The sequence below is a fragment of the Ranitomeya variabilis genome, chromosome 1 (assembly GCF_051348905.1).
Source record: "Ranitomeya variabilis isolate aRanVar5 chromosome 1, aRanVar5.hap1, whole genome shotgun sequence".
Lineage (NCBI taxonomy): Eukaryota > Metazoa > Chordata > Amphibia > Anura > Dendrobatidae > Ranitomeya > Ranitomeya variabilis.
Window position 1 is genome coordinate 872,928,630 of NC_135232.1, and position 19,183 is coordinate 872,947,812.

General features: G+C 45.2%; 1 protein-coding gene across 2 annotated transcripts in view; it reads right to left on the reverse strand.

Annotated features, from left to right (window-relative positions):
• The window catches only part of DAPP1 (dual adaptor of phosphotyrosine and 3-phosphoinositides 1), a 114,687-nt gene extending 99,686 nt beyond the window's left edge, over nucleotides 1–15,001 (reverse strand). The window contains exons 1-2 of one of the 2 annotated variants that reach the window (XM_077277579.1): nucleotides 14,884–15,001; nucleotides 14,341–14,490 (exon numbers count right to left, since the gene is read on the reverse strand). In XM_077277579.1, coding sequence (XP_077133694.1) covers nucleotides 14,341–14,441 — 101 coding nt within the window. In that variant the 5' untranslated portion in view covers nucleotides 14,442–14,490; nucleotides 14,884–15,001. Of the gene's footprint in view, nucleotides 1–14,340; nucleotides 14,563–14,883 lie in introns of those variants that run through there. The other variant, XM_077277585.1, reaches the window with a different exon arrangement.
• Nucleotides 15,002–19,183: the final 4,182 nt, after the last annotated feature.

Below are 19,183 nucleotides of genomic sequence, written 5' to 3' on the forward strand. Positions count from 1 at the left end.
GGACGCTAGCCTCCAGGTTTGGTCACTGTAGATTGCTCTATCAAAGCCAGTCAGCTGATGCATCAGGTGACCATTTAAAGGATGGTGGGAGTGGTCACCACCCAAATCAACTGACCTAACAACACTGCAGTTACAACAGATTGCCAGCGAGGGAAACTGATATTCACTCCCGCTGATCCTGAAAGGAAAAAAAAAAGCTTCATTTAAATCATAGCGGAAATAGAACTGCCACGAATCCAAAAATGGATCGCAAAACAATGAGTGTGGTGCTAAATGGAAAACAACATTCCAACTATAAATGATCTTATTAGTAAATTCTCTGCCCACAGCTTCTTCAAATTAGCGTTTGCTTTGAAAAAAAAACAACTCTCTTCCTAAATATGTTGCTAGATAGTCGAGAGGGAGGTCAACTTACCCTTCCTATCCAAACAACTTGACGTGCTAAAACTTGATATTTAGTCAGTGTGCATTCTGTGTGTTAATTTATACTCACTCATAATTTATATTATGTTTCAGATTATCTTTGTCCCCCCAATTTTTCTAACGGACAGCGTTGCACGGCGAAAATGTCGCAATTAACGCCGTGCAACGGGTCCGTTAGCGCACCCATTGACAGCAATGTAAATTTCGCCTGCAGCGCATCACTAGCGCGTGCCTTTTTCGGCTCGCGCTAGTGATGTGCCGTTCTTCTGTGACGCGCCTCGGACGCTGCTTGCAGCGTCCGCGGCGCGCCCGAGGTCCGTTCCCCGCTCTCGCAGATCGGGGATCTGCGAGAGCGGGGACGTTAACGCGACCCCTGAACGCGGCCCCTAAATAAACATTGCGTTAGCGCAATCCGCTAGCGCTAAACGGATTGCCCTAACGCAATGTGAACCTAGCCTTACCCTCCATATTCCTTTCCTTTACCCCTTTTTTACCTGTTCCTCTCCCATCTATCCTCTAAAGGAGGGAAAGGAAGGATAATAAATGTTTAGACAGCCGGATTAACAAGTTTTGTTATTACTTTGATATAACTACTTTGGAATGACTTTGATTACTCTCTTTTGTTTTCCCCTTACCCATTATGTAAAAAACTAGATGGTGGCCCGATTCTAACGCATCGGGTATTCTAGAATATGCATGTCCACGTAGTATATTGCCCAGCCACGTAGTATATTGCCCAGCCACGTAGTATATTGCCCAGCCACGTAGTATATTGCACAGCGACAGAGTATACAGAGTTAAAATAAAAAATAAACATATACTCACCCTCCGAAGGCCCGTTGAAATCCTGGTCCTGTGCAGGCGTCAGCTTCCGGTCCCAGGGTGTGATGACGTCGCAGTCACATGACCGTGACGTCATGGCAGGTCCTTCTCGCGCAGGACCTGTGATGACGTCGCAGTCACATCACCGTGACGACCGCAGGCGGCAGCTTCCGGTCCCAGGGTGTGAGGACGTCGCGGTCACATGACCGTGACGTCATGGAAGGTCCTTCTGGCGTACCATCATTGGGACCAGAACCTGCCGCTTTCATGGAGCGGTCACCGTAGCGTCGCGAGGAGCGCAAAAGGTGGCAGATGGTGAGTATAGCAGTTTTTCTTAATTTTTTTATTATTTTTAACATGACATTTTTACTATTGATTCTGCATAGGCAGCATCAATAGTAAATAGTTGGGGACAAAAAGGGTTAATAGCAGCGGTAATGGAGTGCGTTACACCGCGGCCCGTTACCGCTGCCATTAACCCTGTGTGAGCGGTGACTGGAGGGGAAGGGGATTATGGAGCGGGCGCCGGGCAGTGACTGCAGGGGAGTAGGGGAGGGACTAATCGGACTGTGCCCGTTGCTGATTGGTCGCGGCAGCCATGACAGGCAGCTGCCGAGACCAATCAGCGACTTGGATTCCATGACAGACAGAGGCCGCGACCAATGAATATCCGTGACAGACAGAAGGACAGACAGACAGGAAGACGGAAGTACCCCTTAGACAATTATATAGTAGAAACCCTTAATAAAAATTACTTTAGCAAAAAAGAAAGATACAATGAGTGGTGGAATTGTGAGTCTATCAGGGGTTAAGAAATTAAACACATAGTATATTAGAACGTTAAACTTGATGTATATAAAACATGGTGAAACCCTTTAAACAAATATTATTAACACAAGTAGATATATAATCAGAAGAAGCTTTCGTCAAAAGGTTAATTAGGAGGTTATCGTCTCTTACTTTGTAAAGAACATCTCTAGAATCCGCCCTTTTCTCACCATGGAAACAACAAAAACCCTCACTGTCGCCCTAATCCACTCCCGCCTGGACTACTGCAATGCTCTATTAATTGGCCTCCCCCTCACGCGACTTTCCCCTCTCCAGTCTATTCTTAATGCGGCAGCTAGGGTCCTCCATCTGGCTAATCGCTATTCAGACGTGTCCGCTCTTCGCCAGTCGTTATACTGGCTGCCCATTCATTACAGGATACAATTCAAAGTACTTGTTCTCACCCACAAAGCTCTCCACAGTGCAGCACCCCCTTACATCTCCTCCCTCATTTCGGCCTAACCGACCTCTGCGCTCTGCAAACGACTCTCGACTAACCTCTGCACTAATCCGTACCTCTCACTCCCGACTCCAAGACTTCTCCCGTGCTGCGCCAATCCTCTGGAATGCTCTACCACAAGATATTAGGACCATCCACAATTTACACAGTTTTAGGCGCTCCCTCAAAACACATTTGTTCAGAGCGGCCTATCATGTTCCCTAATCAAACTCATTTTATGTTTTTGTGCGTGTGTAGCCCATTCACTACTTCCATCTACCCCCCACCCCCTGAAGATGGCAGGACCATCATTGTAAATACATCATTGTAAATACACACCTGTACTTTGTATCTCCCCCACCTCATTGTAGATTGTAAGCTCTCACGAGCAGGGTCGTCTTATTTTGTGTTATTTTGCTTTATTACTGTATTGTTAACGTTGTTACCTATGACTGTTGTGTTTGAAACTGTTAAACTGTAAAGCGCTGCGGAATATGTTGGCGCTATATAAATAGATTATTATTATTATTAATTAAAAGCAATGACAAAAAGTAAGGGAAGCTAAAGGAGGACTTCATTATGAGAGTGACCTAAAAAAAAAAAAAAAAAAATCTTCACATCACAACTTCCTGGTTGCAGTTGGTTTATTTATTCCTGAATAATTGCTTTACAGATTGGTATCACTTCTTCAAGAAATGTCACACATGAGGAGCACACTCCAGGTGTAGATTTGTATAATGGCACAGATGGGGTTGCGGTAAATGGCACTATAAATCGCCTTCACATTTCCGGTTAACATTAGCTTTTTAAAAAGAGAACTTTTTGGGAGCCCCTTAAACACTTCTGCAATTCCAAAGAAACATTTTCATTAATCACAGTTTATGCTTAGTGGCCAAACTTTCAAATGTGAACAGAAATTTGTGCCACTAAAAGAAGAAAGCAACCGGGTACCTCTAGCTACCTACCTCAACCTACAATCCAAACTTTTACTACAAAAAGATGCCCGATTACAATCCATATTTCCAGACCACCCCATTTCTGTGCTTTAGGCATCCCCTAAATCTAAGAAACATCATTGTCAGAAGCTCCCTGTCCTCTCCAATAGCTACAGGAACCTTTCCTTGCAACCAGAAAAAAATATATAAAACCTGTCCATTTATAATGACCACAGACAAGATAAAGATCCCCAACTCACATCAGAACTACAGGATCCCAGGTACTTTCAGCTGCATCACATCTAATGTGGTGTACTTAATATGTACCAAATGTCCAGCTGGGGGTCTGTATGTGGGGGAGACAGGGCAAAAGCTTAGAACAAGAATGAATTCTCACCGCCACACAATAAAAGAATAAAGAATAGATCTACCTGTGGTCAAACATTTTCATATCCCTGATCACAGCATCATGGACAGAGCAAAGTACTGCAGTGCGCAGGCGCCGGGCCTCTCTGACCTTTCCCGGCGCCTGCGCACTGCAGTACTTTGCTCTGCCCTCAACAGGGCAGGCAAATGACGCCTTGCCCGGAGCTGCGGCGTAAAGACCCAAAGAGGACGTCATGGAATGAAGATGGGAGGCGCCGGAGCGGACCGGAGACACCCATCCGACCGGACCGGGACCGCCCCTGGGTGAGTATAATCGAACGTCTTTTTCTCCTCTTTCAGGTAACATCGGGGGCTTATCTACAGCATTACTGAATGCTGTAGATAAGCCCCTGATGCCGGTGAGCTTACCTCACCAGCCATTTTGGGGGTGACAGGTTCCCTTTAAAACTGCTTCCTGCTGCCCAAGACGACTCAAAACAAGATACCCCTTTATGTGTTGTGCCAGGTTCTCAACCATGTGCTACCCCAGTATTTTTTACAGTGCAACTGAAGATTTTAACTCTTGAGTGTCTAGTTGCAGTGAGATTACTTCTTTGGCTCAGATGCCTTCATTACTTACTCTTCTGTCCTGGTGGAAATGCCCAAACACCTTACTTTTACAAGGTGCATTTCAGCCTCCCTTTCTTGGTAAGCCTCCAAGACCTATTTTTGTACATGTACACAGAGCTGTCTTACGACAATTTATTTATTTTTTTTATCTGCTTCAGGGTTCATAAACTCTGGAGGGGTTAACCCTTTCATGACCTTCGGGATTTTCCATTTTTCCGTGTTCTTTTTTTTCTCCCCTTCTTCCCAGAGCCATAACTTTTTTATTTTTCCATCAATATGGCCATGTGAGGGCTTATTTTTTGCAAAACAAGTTGTACTTTTGAACGACATCATTGGTTTTAGCATGTCGTGTACTAGAAAACAGGAAAAAAATTCCAAGTGCGGTGAAATTGCAAAAAAAGTGCAATCCCACACTTGTTTTTTGATTGGCTTTTTTACTAGGTTCACTAAATGCTAAAACTAACCTGCGATTATGATTCTCCAGGTCATTACGAGTTCATAGACACCTAACATGTCTAGGTTCTCTTTTATCTAAGTGAGGAAAACAAATTCCAAAGTGTGCTTAAAAAAAAAAAAAAAAATTGCGCCATTTTCCAATACCCGTAGCGTTTCCATTTTTCATGATCTGGGGTCGGGTGAGGGCTTATTTTTTTGCGTGCTGAGCTGGCGTTTTTAATGATAGCATATTGGTGCAGATATGTTCTTTTGATCGCCCGTTATTCCATTTTAATGCAATGTCGCAGCGACCAAAAAAACGTAATTCTGGAGTTTAAAATTTTTTTCTCGCTACGCCGTTTAGTGATCAGGTTAATGCTTTTTTTTATTGATAGATCGGGCGATTCTGAACACGGGGATACCAAATATGTGTAGGTTTGATTTTTTTTTTTATTGATTTATTTTGAATGCGGCGAAACTTTTATATTTATTTTTTTTTCGCATTTTTTTTTTTTTTTTTACTTTTGCCATGCTTCAGTAGCCTCCATGAGAGGTTAGAAACTGGCACAACTCGATCGGCTCTGCTACATAGCAGCGATCATCAGATCGCTGCTATGCAGCAGGAATGCAGTTGTACTATGGGCGCCGACCACAGGGGGGCACTCACAGCAGGCCGGCATCAGTAACCATAGAGGTCTCAAGGACATCACCGCTGTGCTCTGCTTTACGGCCGGCCGGCGCTGACACATTCAGTGCAGGGAAGCCGCCGGCGGGGGACGTGACAGACATCAGAAGGTGAGTATGTAGTGGTTTTTTTTACTTTTACAATGGTAACCAGGGTAAATATCGGGTTACTAAGCGCGGCCCTACGCTTAGTAACCCGATATTTACCCTGGTTACAAGTGAACACATCGCTGGATCGGCGTCACACACGCTGATCCAGCGATGACAGCGGGTGATCAGCGACGAAATAAAGTTCCTGATCACTCCGTACGACCAAAGATCTCCCAGCAGGGGCCTGATCGTTGGTCGCTGTCACACATAACGATATCGTTGCAATGTCACGCTTTTTGGAGACGTAGCAACGATCCCGCTAACGATCTTGTTAACGAAATCGTTATGTGTGAAGGTACCTTAAAAAAGACCCAGTGGCCAGTGTGAAAATTGCTAAATCACTAAAAAAAAAAAAATTCTTTTTTTTAAACATAGTGAGACGAAATTTTTTTTTCATTTTTTTGTTTAAATACTTTTGACAAAATACTGATTTAAACAAGGTCATTCTCTGATAATAGCTTCCCTTTAAATGGATTTTTTAACCTCTTGATGGATTTGGACATAACATGTCTGCAATGGGTTCCGCATGTGTGGAGCAAATGCTGGCTGTGTTAAACAGCAACAAGAAAATTCCGACTGTATAACTGTTCCGATTGTTATTGTTGCTTTTTAATCATAAATCAGTGAGATATACTGTAAATGGATCGATCGCAGGCTCCCATTGGCCTCTTGCGAGCGGGGTGCCAGTGGGTTGTGAAGCTGGGGTCTGCTGGATGCTCTCCTGATTTACCTGTGAAGCCCATCATTTACAATACATGTTGCAATAATGTTGTATTGCAGTATACAGAACAAGCAACCAAATGCCGACCAAGTACTCAAAAATAAATAAATATAAAAAAAATATATAAAAAAATTTAATAAACTTTCACAGTTTAAACATAAATAAAAAAAAAATATTTCCACAGCCTTAAAAATCTATCAAAATATAAAATTCACTTGTATACTAAACAAGTTGCTGTTTTTCTGTTGTCCTGCCTCTCTAAAAGAAAAATGCAACAAAAAGTAAAAAATGGTATTAAGCTCTCTTACAGCTCCATTCCTGGAAAAGTCAAAAGGTTATGGGCAGGCTCTGACTGGCCCACAGGAAAACAGGAGAATCCTCCGGTAGGCCCCTATGAAGGAGTGCTAATGAATAGTGCTATTACACTTGATTCACAATTTACAGAAAAATGTATAGACAAGGTAGCCAAGTCAGTATTAGGCCGGTTTCACACGTCAGTGGCTCCGGTACGTGTAGTGACAGTTTTCTCACGTACCGGAGACACTGACGCACGTAGACCCATTCAAATGAATGGGTCTATGCACATGCCTGTGTGTTTTCACGGACTGTGTATCCGTGTGCAAAACACGGAGACATGTCCGTTTTTCTCCGGCAGCACGGTCCGCAAAGTGTCCCGCACACGTGCACACGGAGAACAGTGTGCACTCTTCTCCGTGTGCACGTACCGCCGCAGGAGAAACAGTGCTACAGTTAAGCGCTGTCCCCTGCGTGTGGTGCTGAAGCCGGCATTCGTCCCTTCTGTCCGCTTGGCTGAAAGCAGCGCTTGCAGGAGAGAAAGGATGAAAGATCAAGTTTTTTTTGTTCAAAATAAAGTTTGGGGTCACCTCCCGGGTCCCACCCCTCCCCACCCCCCCGCCCGCTTGCAGAGAAATACTCACCCAGCTCCCGCAATGCCTCCTCTCAGCGCCGGCAGCCTGTCTTGTGTGAGTGGTCACGTGGTACCGCTCATTACAGTGATGAATATGCGGCTCCACCTCCCTGCGGGCGCACGGGGGTGGGAGGTGACCCCCAAACTTTATTTTTAACAAAAAAAAATTAAAAAAAATTGATTTTTCATCTCTCGTTTCCTGGTCCTCAGGCGGCACATGGCTGACACTGATGAGCCACGTGAGCACACGGACACGGATAACTCTGGTACCGTTTTCTCCGGTACCGGAATTATCTGGACGTGTGAGACTGGCCTTACATAGAAGCAAAAGTACATTTGTGTACTAGGGACAGTTTGTTTTTTTTGCACGTAGCTGAACAGTGGGCCCCAAGAATCAATGTTACTGGTGGGCCTTTTGCCAACCCAGTCCAACGCTGATTAATGGGTCTCAAAAACTGTTTATAAAAAAACTTTTTTTTTTTTTTTTTTTTTTTTTTACAAACTTCAGAATTTTTTTACACCTCTAAAATAATAAAAAACGTTATACAAGTTTGCTATTGCTGTATTCATACTGGCCTAAAACATCATATTGGCAGATCATTTTGTAACACGCAATGAACGCCATAAAAACTAAACCCCAAAAATATTGGCAGGATTGCATTATTTTTTTTTCACCATCGCATCCAACTTGTTTTTTTCCCCATTTTTCAGGACATTATATAATTAAGTGAATGGGGTACCATAGTTTTCGGATTATAAGATGCACTTTTTTCCCAAAAAATTCGGGGGAAAAATGGGGTTGCATCTTATAATGTGGATATACCTTACGGCCGCGGTGGAGCAGGGTCCCAGGGTCGCTGCTGGAGGAGTGGAGCGTTGCTGCAGGCTGGGATGAGGGGGGTGTTCGGATCTGCGCCGCTGCCAGTGTTCAGTGGTGCGGGGGCTCTGCTGACTCTTTGTGAAAGCCCGAAGCCTGCACTTACATGGTTTACTATGCGGTGGACTCCGGGAAAATGGCTGCCGGGGGCGGCACATGCACTGATGGAGATCTCGGCACCAAGATCTTGGGAGATGAGATCTCAGTGCTGAGACTGGACACTCGCAGTGGCGCACATCCGAACACCCCCCTCATCCCAGTCTGCAGGAACGCTCCACTTTTGACTCCTCTAGCTGCGACCCTGGGACCCCGCTTCACCGCAACCACCACCCTCGGTAAGCAATAAGACGCATTGATTATAAGAAGCACCACCATTTTATTAAAGGGAACCTGTCACCCCCAAATTGATGGTGAGGTAAGCTCACTGTCATCAGGGGCTTATCTACAGCATTCTGGAATGCTGTAGATAAGCCCCCAATGTTACCCCGATAAGACATTAGAATATACTCACCCAGGGGCGGTCCCGCTCCGATGGGCGTCGCAGGTCCGCTCCGGCGCCTCCTATCTTCATTCCATGACGTCCTCTTCTGGTCTTCACGCCACGGCTCCGGCGCAGGCGTACTTTGTCTGCCCTGTTGAGGGCAGAGCAAAGTACTGCAGTGCGCAGGCACCGGAAAGGTCAGAGAGGCCCAGCACCTGCGCACTGCGTTACTTTGCTCTGCCCTCAACAGGACAGACAAAGTACGCCTGCACAGGAGCCGTGGCATGAAGACCAGAAGAGGACGTCATGGAATGAAGATAGGAGGCGCCGGAGCGAACCTGAGACACCCATCGGAACCGCCCCTGGGTGAGTATAATCTAACCTCTTTTTCTCATCTTTCAGGTAACATCGGGGGCTTATCTACAGCATTACAGAATGCTGCAGAAAAGCCCCTGATGCCGGTGGCCTTACCTCACCCTCGATTTTGAGGGAGACAGGTTCCCTTTAAAAAAAAATTTTTCTCATATTTTTCTCCCCAACATTTGGGGTGCGTCTTAAAATCCGATGCGTCTTAAAATCCGCAAAATACAGTAATTCCAAACTTCAACTCACCCTGCAAAAAAAAGCCGTCATGTGGCTTTGTTGAGGAAAAATAAAGCTTATTGCTCTTTGAAAAAGACGAGGAACAAAACGAAAGAACGAAGACTCAACATCGTCCAGTCCTTCAGGGTTTATAGCCACGTACTATACAAATACAGCTTTCTCATTATCACTGTGGTTGACAAAACAATACCTATGTAGAACATTAAACCTCTTGACCATTCCACAAATGCCGGTGGTAAGACTATTATTTTGTGTCTCCATATTTTCCCGTCTATTGTTAGTGCCTAGGTGGTTGTTCCCCACAACTTAGGCATTAGCTTTAAAAGGATCTTAAAGGGGATATCTTGGACTTTAAAAAAAAACAAAAAAAACAGGCAACTTATCTGCCTGATGTGCACGACACAGTTCTTCCCCGGCACAGAGCAGTCACAGACGCTCCTGTCAGAGATTCAGCTGCCTCTGCTGACACCATGGGCTGGGACTTCCGACATCATTCTGACTGACAGCTGGCTCCCCCAGTTAGGCATCGGGGATCCAGCTGTGAATCAGAATGACCCCAGAAGTCCCACACCATCTACAGAGCGGACAGTAAAAGAAGCCTCCGCTCTGCACACGTAATGTCAGCAGAGGCTTCTGAATCCCTGGCAGCAGTGTCTGTTCTGTGTCGGACAAGAACAGCGCTGTGCACAACAGACAGGTATGTTGTTGTCGGAGAGGTGAGGAATATGGTTGTTCATGTTTTTACTCTGTTACAGTGGACATGGGCATAGGAGGACTAGGCATCAAGGAGAGTATATATACACAGGTGTTTCTCACAAAATAAGATCATCAAAGTTCATTTATTTCAGTTCTTCAATACAAAAAGTGAAACTCATATTATATAGAGTCATTACAAACAGAGTGATCTTAGGCTACTTTCACACTAGTCCGTCGGTACGGGCCGTCGCAAACCGTCGGCCCGACATACCAATGGACAGTGTGCTAATTTCACAACGTGGGCAGCGGATGCAGTCTTACGACACATCCGCTGCCCAGTGTGATGAGTGGGGAGGAGGGGGTGGAGTTTCGGCCGCGCATGCGCGGTCGAAAATGGCGGACTCGACGCACAAAAAAACGTTACATGTAACTTTTTTTGTGCCGACGGTCTGCTAAAACATGACGCATCCGTCGCACGACGGATGCGACGTGTAGCCACACGTCGCAATGCGTCGCTAATGTAAGTCTATGGGGAAAAAACGTTTTTTCTTCTTCTCCTAAACGACGCATTGCGATGTATGCAAAACGACGCTAGTGTGAAAGTAGCCTAATTCAGGTGTAAATTTCTGTTAATATTGATGATTATGGCTTACAGCCAATGAAAACCCAAAAATCATTATCTCAGTAAATTAGAATACTTTATAACACCAGCTTGAAAAATGATTTTAAAATCCGAAATGTTGGTCTACTGAACGTATTTTCAGTAAATGCAATTAATCATTGAATAACAGTGGTCCAAATGCAATCCGATTTTTCTTTTTTTTTTTCTTTTTTTTTTTTTTTTTTAAATCGGATTACATTCATCCGATATCATTGCAAGTGTGACAGAGCCCTTACAGTTACATTCACCAGAAATGCTCTAAAAACTTTCTGATTGCTTAAAAAAAAACACTGAAAAAATGCTGAAGGAATTGAAAAATGCAGTGTTGAAAGTCAGTCAGGAAAAAAAAAAAAAATCATTTGCATGAGACTTCTAAAATCTCTTTTCCTAGTATCATAAAACGCAGATTTTAATTTGCATTAAAAAGCAGCGAAAACACCCTTTGGCTATGTTCACACGTTGCCTTTTTGTTTTTTTGCTGCGTTCCCTGTTTTCTCGCATGTGTGATCCATCTATCTATTTAGCTATCTATCTATATATCGATGGATAGATACGATAGATGGATAGATACGATAGATGGATAGATACGATAGATGGATAGATACGATAGATGGATAGATACGATAGATGGATAGATACGATAGATGGATAGATACGATAGATATAGCTATCTATCTAACTGTGTGTGTAAACATTCTTCAATGGAGTATGTAAATGAAGAGGTTGGACAAGAAATTACATCGCAATTCTTTTTTTTGTGTATATCTTTATTTAGCTTACAAAAACACACAAATCCGCATTTAGAAAAACGCATGAAAAATGCATCAAAAACGCAGGTGACCTCAGGTGCAGATTTGGTGCACATTTTACCTGCGTCAAATCCTGATGCAATCCTGAAGGTGGACACATATCCTAAGGCCTCACTCACACATCTATGTTTAACCCCTTTCTGACATCGACCATAATAATATGCCAATGTCGGACTCCCTCCCTTTGATGTGGGCTTCGGCGGTGAGCCCACATCTTTCCTTGCACATGTCGGCTGCTTTGAACAGCTGACGTGCTCAGAACAGCCGTGGGTGGAATCACGATCCACCTGTGTCTATTAACCTGTTAAATGCCACTGCCAAACTCTGACAGCGGCATTTAACATGCGCTTCCAGCAATCGCGCCGGGAATCCGCACATCGGTGACCCCGTCACATGATAGCAGAGTCGATCAGGTTGTGCCAGCTTCTAGCCTCCCATGGAGACTATTGAAGCATGCCAAAAGTAAAAAAAAAAAAAAAAAAAAAAAAAAAAAAAGGTTTTTAAAAATATATAAAAAAAAATATAAAAGTTCAAGTCACCCCCCTTTCGCCCCATTCAAAATAAAACAATAATACAAAACAAACACACATATTTGGTATCGCCGCTTTCAGAATCACCCGATCTATCAATACAATAAAAGGATTAACCTGATCACTAAACGGCATAGCGAAAAAAAAGTTAAATCTCTAGAATTATGTTTTTCTGTTCGCCGCGACAATGAACTAAAATGCAATAACAGGCGATCAAAAGATCTTATCTGCACCAAAATAGTATCAATAAAAACCTCAGCTCAGCACGCAAAAAATAAGCCCTCATCTAAACCAATATCACGAAAAATGGAGATACTACGGGTATTGGACAATGGCGCAAGTTTTTTTTGTTTTTTTAACAAAGTTTGGAATTTATTTTCACCACTTAGATAAAAAAAAGAAGCTGGACATGTTTGGTGTCTATGAACTCGTATTGACCTGGAAAATCATAATGGCAGGTCAGTTTTAGTATTTAGTGAACTTACAAGAAAAGCAAAACAAAAAGCAACTGTGGGATTTTTTTTGCAATTTCACCACACTTGGAATTTTTTTTCAGTACACAATATGTTAAAACCAATGGTGTCGTTCAAAAGTACAACTCATCCTGCAAAAAACAAGCCCTCACATGGCCATATTGACCAAAAAAAAAAAAAAAGTTATGGCTCTGGGAAGAAGGGGAGCAAAAAACAAAAGCGAAAATACCTTTGGGGGTTAAGGGGTTAAACACAGTGATGGTACACTGATTGAACATGGGTTTTCACAGACCCATAGGCTTGTATTGGCCCTTTTCATCCATGCTACTGGAAAGAAAATGGGCATGTCTCCATGAGTTTTGCCTGGACTGTGAAAAAAATGGACATGCTATCAGTACTATAAAATATAATAGATACGTATTGTATCCATTATTTTTCACGCATACAACACATATAGGTGCAATACAGACGTTTGAAATGGAGAAATCGGGGGCCATAAGCAATGAAACTAAAAACATATACCGTAGTAATTGTCTTGTGCGTGAATTGATATGTCTTCAGTAGAGACGACAACATCAAATTGCAGGACTCTGGCTCAGTGGCCACGTCAGTATTGCGTGGTCGCAATATTGCATGGTCGCCAGATGCCAGCCCTGTGAACCGCCGCCTCCCTGCCAGTCAGAAAGTACCACAACACTCCTTTACAGTTCAATGAGAGATATCATTTTGATTGCAATCCTATATATATATATATATATATATATATATATATATATATATATATATATATATATATATATATATATATATATATATATATATATATATACACACATATTTGACATTTTTGGTCACCAAGACCTCCATCAGATTGCATGGATTGCATGAAGAGTAGACTTTTGAAAATCGCACACATCAGAAAAGCGACACCGTCACTATAGAGAAGTGTGCTCATGTTCCGATTTGTAGGAGAGATATCATTGTTGCAGTTTATGACAACATCGTACCAGGCCTACAAATCAGAAAAGGTATCCTGGAAGCTGGCAGGCAGGAGTTGGTTGGCAAGGCTCTCGTCCGGCGGCCAAGGAATACGAACGATTCACTTATCTCAAGTTTTCCGTAATCACAGGTGAACCAGAAGCTCAGGTAAAATGGCTGACTATGAGACAAGCCTTTCTAAAATTACAACTAATAACTGAATAATGTTGCTTTTGCACTGATATTGCTTAACCTTTGGCTTGCACAATCCTTGGCTATAGTAAAATGTAGGAAACTATAGCACTGATCATGGTATGTAGGCTCCCCCGTCCTTATCTAGCCTCCAGATGTCGATTGACAGGTTTCTCCTGATTCCCAATAATACAGGAGAACCTGTCAGTCAGGACCTGGAGGTAAGGGGGGAGGACATTAAATCAGTGCCTCTGTCACTACCATGGGCAGCACTCAGAGGGATATCATCACCAAAACACCCTGTACGATCTTCTGTACAAATTGTCACTGGCTACAAAATAGAAAGACCTCAAGAGCAATGGAGGGGCGTCTAGTTACCTTTCTTATATTCCTGGATAGCCTCTTTACACAGTAATTAGCGGCATAAAATCTGCCTTGTACGGCTACTGTGTTGTATTACCTGGACTATTTCATCAGTGGTTGATGAGAATAAAAACTGATGTGTAAAAATGTGGCTTTAAGGACCACATCCACTATCAAGTAGTAATTTTCTAGCGTGGTACAGACACGTCCGCTAATAAATGTGTAGTGTGTGTACACAACCATATGAGTGCCGAAATGTATCTCCACATACATCCAAAGCTTTACTCTAGTCACTGAGTGGGTTGTTTTACATTACCCCAAAGACTCCAGGTCATCCACTTCCATCTGGTCATCTTCCATACCGTCTTGCCCCTCCACGATGTTCTTCCAGCTCGCCCTGTGCACTCGATAGGTCATGCCTGGCGGTCATGTATCTGTCTGTCAGTGATAACACCTGAGATCCACTCTGTGGAAAAAAAAACTGTGTGAAACTCAAGCAAGTCAGACCTGTAACACAAAGCAGGAAGCCAGCCTGGCCCATCCCATAATAAAAGCAGTGAAACACAGCATGAGGAATTGTTTGCTACACTGGCGTCAGTGGGGGTGTGGAAATAAATGTGAGGAACGAAAAGCAATCACTAGTAGAATTCAGTGCATTGTTCTGTTGTTTTTTGGGCCTTCACAATCTGAAGCTTTTTGACCATTATTTTTTTATATTTCAAGTAGCTGTCCATGAGGTAATATTAATTAATATCTTTAAAGTTTAGAAGGAGATTCCCATAAACAACTTTTCTCATCTATTTACAAGACAGAAAATAAATGAATGATCTGGGGGATTTCTGACTGCTCGGACCCCCACCTATTATGAGAACTGGCTCCCGAATCCTCTCTGTTAATGGAGCAGTAGTGCGCATGTGCGAACATCGCTCTTTTCAGAATCTGTGGGACTGATGGAGAGCACTGCACCTGAAGTGAATGTAGCATTGGTAACGAAGGTGCACTACTGCTCCATTAACACAAGAGACAAGGGTATGTGCACACGTTGCGGAATGGTGTGCAGATCTTTCTGCACTGATTTTGGTAAATCCGCACTGCGGAATTACCACGGATTTACATTGGTTTTTCTGTGGATTTCACCTGGGGTTTTACACCTGCGGATTCCGATTGAGAAGCAGGTGTAAACCGCTGCGGATTCTGCACAAAGAATTGACATGCTGCGGAATAAACAACGCAGCGTTTCCGTGCATTTTTTTCCACAGCATTTGCACTGCGGATTTTGTTTTCTATAGGTTTACATGGTACTGTACAACGCATGGAAAACAGCTGCAGATCCGCAGCGGCCAATCGGATCCGCAGCATGTGCACATAGCCTTAGACCTCATGAGCCTTAGACCTCATTCAGACTTCTGATTTTAATAAGTGTGGATTTCATTGACAGCACTTGCACCTGTGATAGTCTTTGGGGCTATTTACATGTTCGTGATATTTCGGGGACCATGCAGTCCACAGAAAATACTGGAAACGTCTGACTTTGATCTAAGTGTCGGATCAAATCAGCAATGCAAGTCAATGGGTCCATGACAAAATCAGACTATACTGAGATGTCATCCGAGTGTGGGCCAATCTTCATGGACTGTCAGAATGGAGAAATCTTTTTATTTTTTCCATGTACAAGAAAAACTGATGACACTCGGACCACACACTGATCAAAATAATCGGTCCGTTTTTCTTGTATGTGGAAAAGTCAGATATCTCCATGAGGGCTTAGAAACCCCATTGTCATGATTAGTATGGATTGTTCTTGGAACCATAGTTCCCATTGCAGTCACTGGAAGCTGCAGTAACTTGATATATAATAATAATCTTTATTTTTAGATAGTGCTAACATATTCCACAGTGCTTTACAGTTTGCACACATTATCATCACTGTCCCCGATGGGGCTCACAATCTATATTCCCTATCAGTATGTCTTTGGAATGTGGGAGGAAACCCACACAAACACGGAGAGAACATACAAACTCTTTGCAGTTGTTGTCCTTGGTGGGGTTTGAACCCAGGACTCCAGCGCTGCAAGGCTGCTGTGCTAACCACTGCACCACCGTCATCAATATACAGTAATAATAATTTTATTTATATAGCGCCAACTGTGGGACACTGCGGTAGCCCGCTGTCCCCTTACTGCAGAGCCTCTACATGGCTCCTCCCCGGTCTCCCACGGGGTGACGGCGCTGGGTTTTCTATAGGCCGTGCCGCCGGGAGGCGTGGCCGCATTTGAATAGGGGCGGGCGAGTCGCCCTGCTCTTTCCGGATCCCCTCACTTGGACCCGGACCTTTGTGGGGCTGCCGGCACCATGGACCCACTCCAGGAGGCGGTAAAGGATAAGATTAACAGGGAGGGCAGCGACTGGCTAGCGGCGCTATTGGCCGCGAGCGGCTCCCTCCCTGCAGGGAGCCGGGCAATGCCGTCGGGCGGGCGGCGTTCTGGCAGAGCCTCCCGGCCGCCGGCACGCCTGAGCCCGCCATTACTTTCAAAGAGGAGTGCGCGCGCAGGCAGCATAACACGGCAACGGCGATAGGGCAGGCGCAGGAGGGGGCCATACAAAAAACTATTGGCACCGCTTCCGCGGCTTCTTTAATCCCTTGGGAAGGAAGTGCTCAGCTGCAGCCCTTTATTACTGCATCTGCGCCGGGGTCATTGGCGGTCGCTGGCATGGGGGGGCCCAGGGGTCAGCGGCTTCTGCGTCTTCGCAGGAGGCTGAAGGGACGGGGGAATCCCAGGTATTGTTTTCCCCTACTCCACAGCAATTAGGAGGCAGTTGTAATAATACAGGGAGGGGGTGGGAGGTTTGGACAGCGGCCCAGCAGCAGTTACATTCTGCCTCTATATATGGGCAACAACCGGTGACTGGGCAGTCAGGGGTTAGAATGGAGTCCCCATTTCCCTCATTCCCAGTGATCCTTACAACACCCCCTCCACTTATTACTGGGGGGCAAATAGCTCAATCACAGTTAGCAACTGGAGCGGGAGAACATCAGAACGCCTCAGCAGGCATATCGCTGGTGGCAACCGATGTTGGACCTCCCGGGCAGGGTGCTGGTACCTCGGCTCTGGTTGGCGGTCAGAACGCGAGTAACCGCTCCGCACGCAGCCTCTCCTCTTCTTCCTCATCTGTACATCGTCGCCGGCAAAGGCGCAGGGAGCGGTACGGTAGCAGGGGACATTCTCATAGGTCCCGATCCAGCCGTCGCAGCAGGCGGTCTAGGGCGTCAAGGTGGCGTTCTCCATCCTCGTCGGATAGTTCATCCAGCCGGTCTCGTCGTCACGGTTCATCACAACACAGGTCCACGTCTCGGATCGAGCGGCGAAGTGCTACCACCCACGGATCTCAGGAACAGAGTCGTTCTGAACCCAGTACGCAACCCGGTGAGTACGCCTTTAGTGGTGCTTGGGGCGGTGATAGGGGTAATACGGGTAAGGTAGCGGACGCGACCCCTTTTAGCACGGGCTGCGGCAGGATTTTCGTTAATCCCAGGTTGCTGCAACCCGCGGTGCCACCAAAACCAACCCCTCCCACCCGCCCGGATATTTATAAAGATGGTCTGTTTTGCAAAGTTCCACCCCTAGGGTCACACCTAGACGTCAGTGTAAAGTAGAAAATTTGGGCCAACGATTTCATAGACATTTGGTCCCTCGTATCCATGGTTGCGATTGATGATGGCCCAGAAGACCCTGCAGCCCTTTCCCGGGTCGCCCGCCGGCCCGGCCAACAATGCGGGGGCGGCAGTCATACGAAGACCGGGCACTTGTTGGCTGTTCAACGAGGGTCACTGCAAATTTTACGGATTGTGCAAATACAAGCACGAGTGCTCCGTGTGCGGGGGATCCCACTCTGCATCAAAATGCTCCAGACCCCCTCAAAAAACGAACAGCAATAAGACACCCGCAGGGGGTGAACCACCTGATGCCGGTGAGCGTAAAAAGCATGGGACCGTGGTTGGCCAGATACCCCAATAAACCGGCTGCGGCACAGTTAAGTTTCGGCTTTTCTTTTGGGTTTTTCATCCCTTTCGTTTTTTCAAATAAACCCCAGTCGTCCACTAATTTAAAATCGGCCAGGGATTTCCCAGTTATCCTACATGACAAATTGAAGAAGGAAATTCAAGCAGGTTGCTTCCGGGGCCCTTTCGAGGCCCCCCCTTTTCTAACTTACGGGTTCCCCTTTGGGCGTTATCCCTAAGAAAGAACCGGGTAAATACCGGCTAATCCACCATCTGTCCTACCCAAAAGGCAGATCGGTGAACGACGGCATTCCCGATTATGACACTGCGGTAACGTACATACCTTTTGACAGAGCTGTCGAAATGGTCAGAAAAGCTGGACCAGGCGCCCTCATGGCCAAATCGGATATTGAGTCCGCATTCCGGCTGCTCCCGATTCACCCGGACTGCTACCACTTGTTAGGAGCCATGTTCGAGGGCAAATACTACTTCGATACATGCCTTCCTATGGGATGCTCAATTTCCTGCCATTATTTCGAAATGTTTAGCACATTTCTGGAATGGGTAGCCCGCAAGGTGACGCGTTTATCATCAATTACGCACTACCTCGATGACTTTTTACTTGTGGGCCCGGCTAATTCGGAATTGTGCTTCCAGGGCTTGGTCCAATTTAAGGATGTCATGTGCTGTTTCGGGGTGCCCCTGTCCCCGGAGAAAACAATCGGTCCCGCCTCCGTAATCACTTTCCTAGGGATCGAAATTTACTCGGTCGCCATGGAATTCAGGTTGTCCCAGGACAAGATTGCAAAGCTGTTAGACCTAATTGCGGGGTGTTTATCGGTTGGTAAGGTGACCCTAGTTCAAATGCAATCCCTTCTTGGATTTCTGAATTTCGCCTGTAAGATAATGCCGATGGGCAGAATCTTCTCTCGCAGATTGATCTTGGCCACGAAGGGTGTAAGGCAACCTCACCACAGGATCAGGATCACTGCGCAGCTGCGCAGCGATCTGATCATATGGCAGCGTTTTCTCTGTTCCTACAACAGCAAAACATGTTTCCAGGAGGAGGAATGCGACAGCGTCAGTCTGGGCCTCAGGCTTGGTCCAGCGGACGCGGTGGGTTTCTGCGTCAGTTTCGGGGATCAGACGTGCGCGGGCA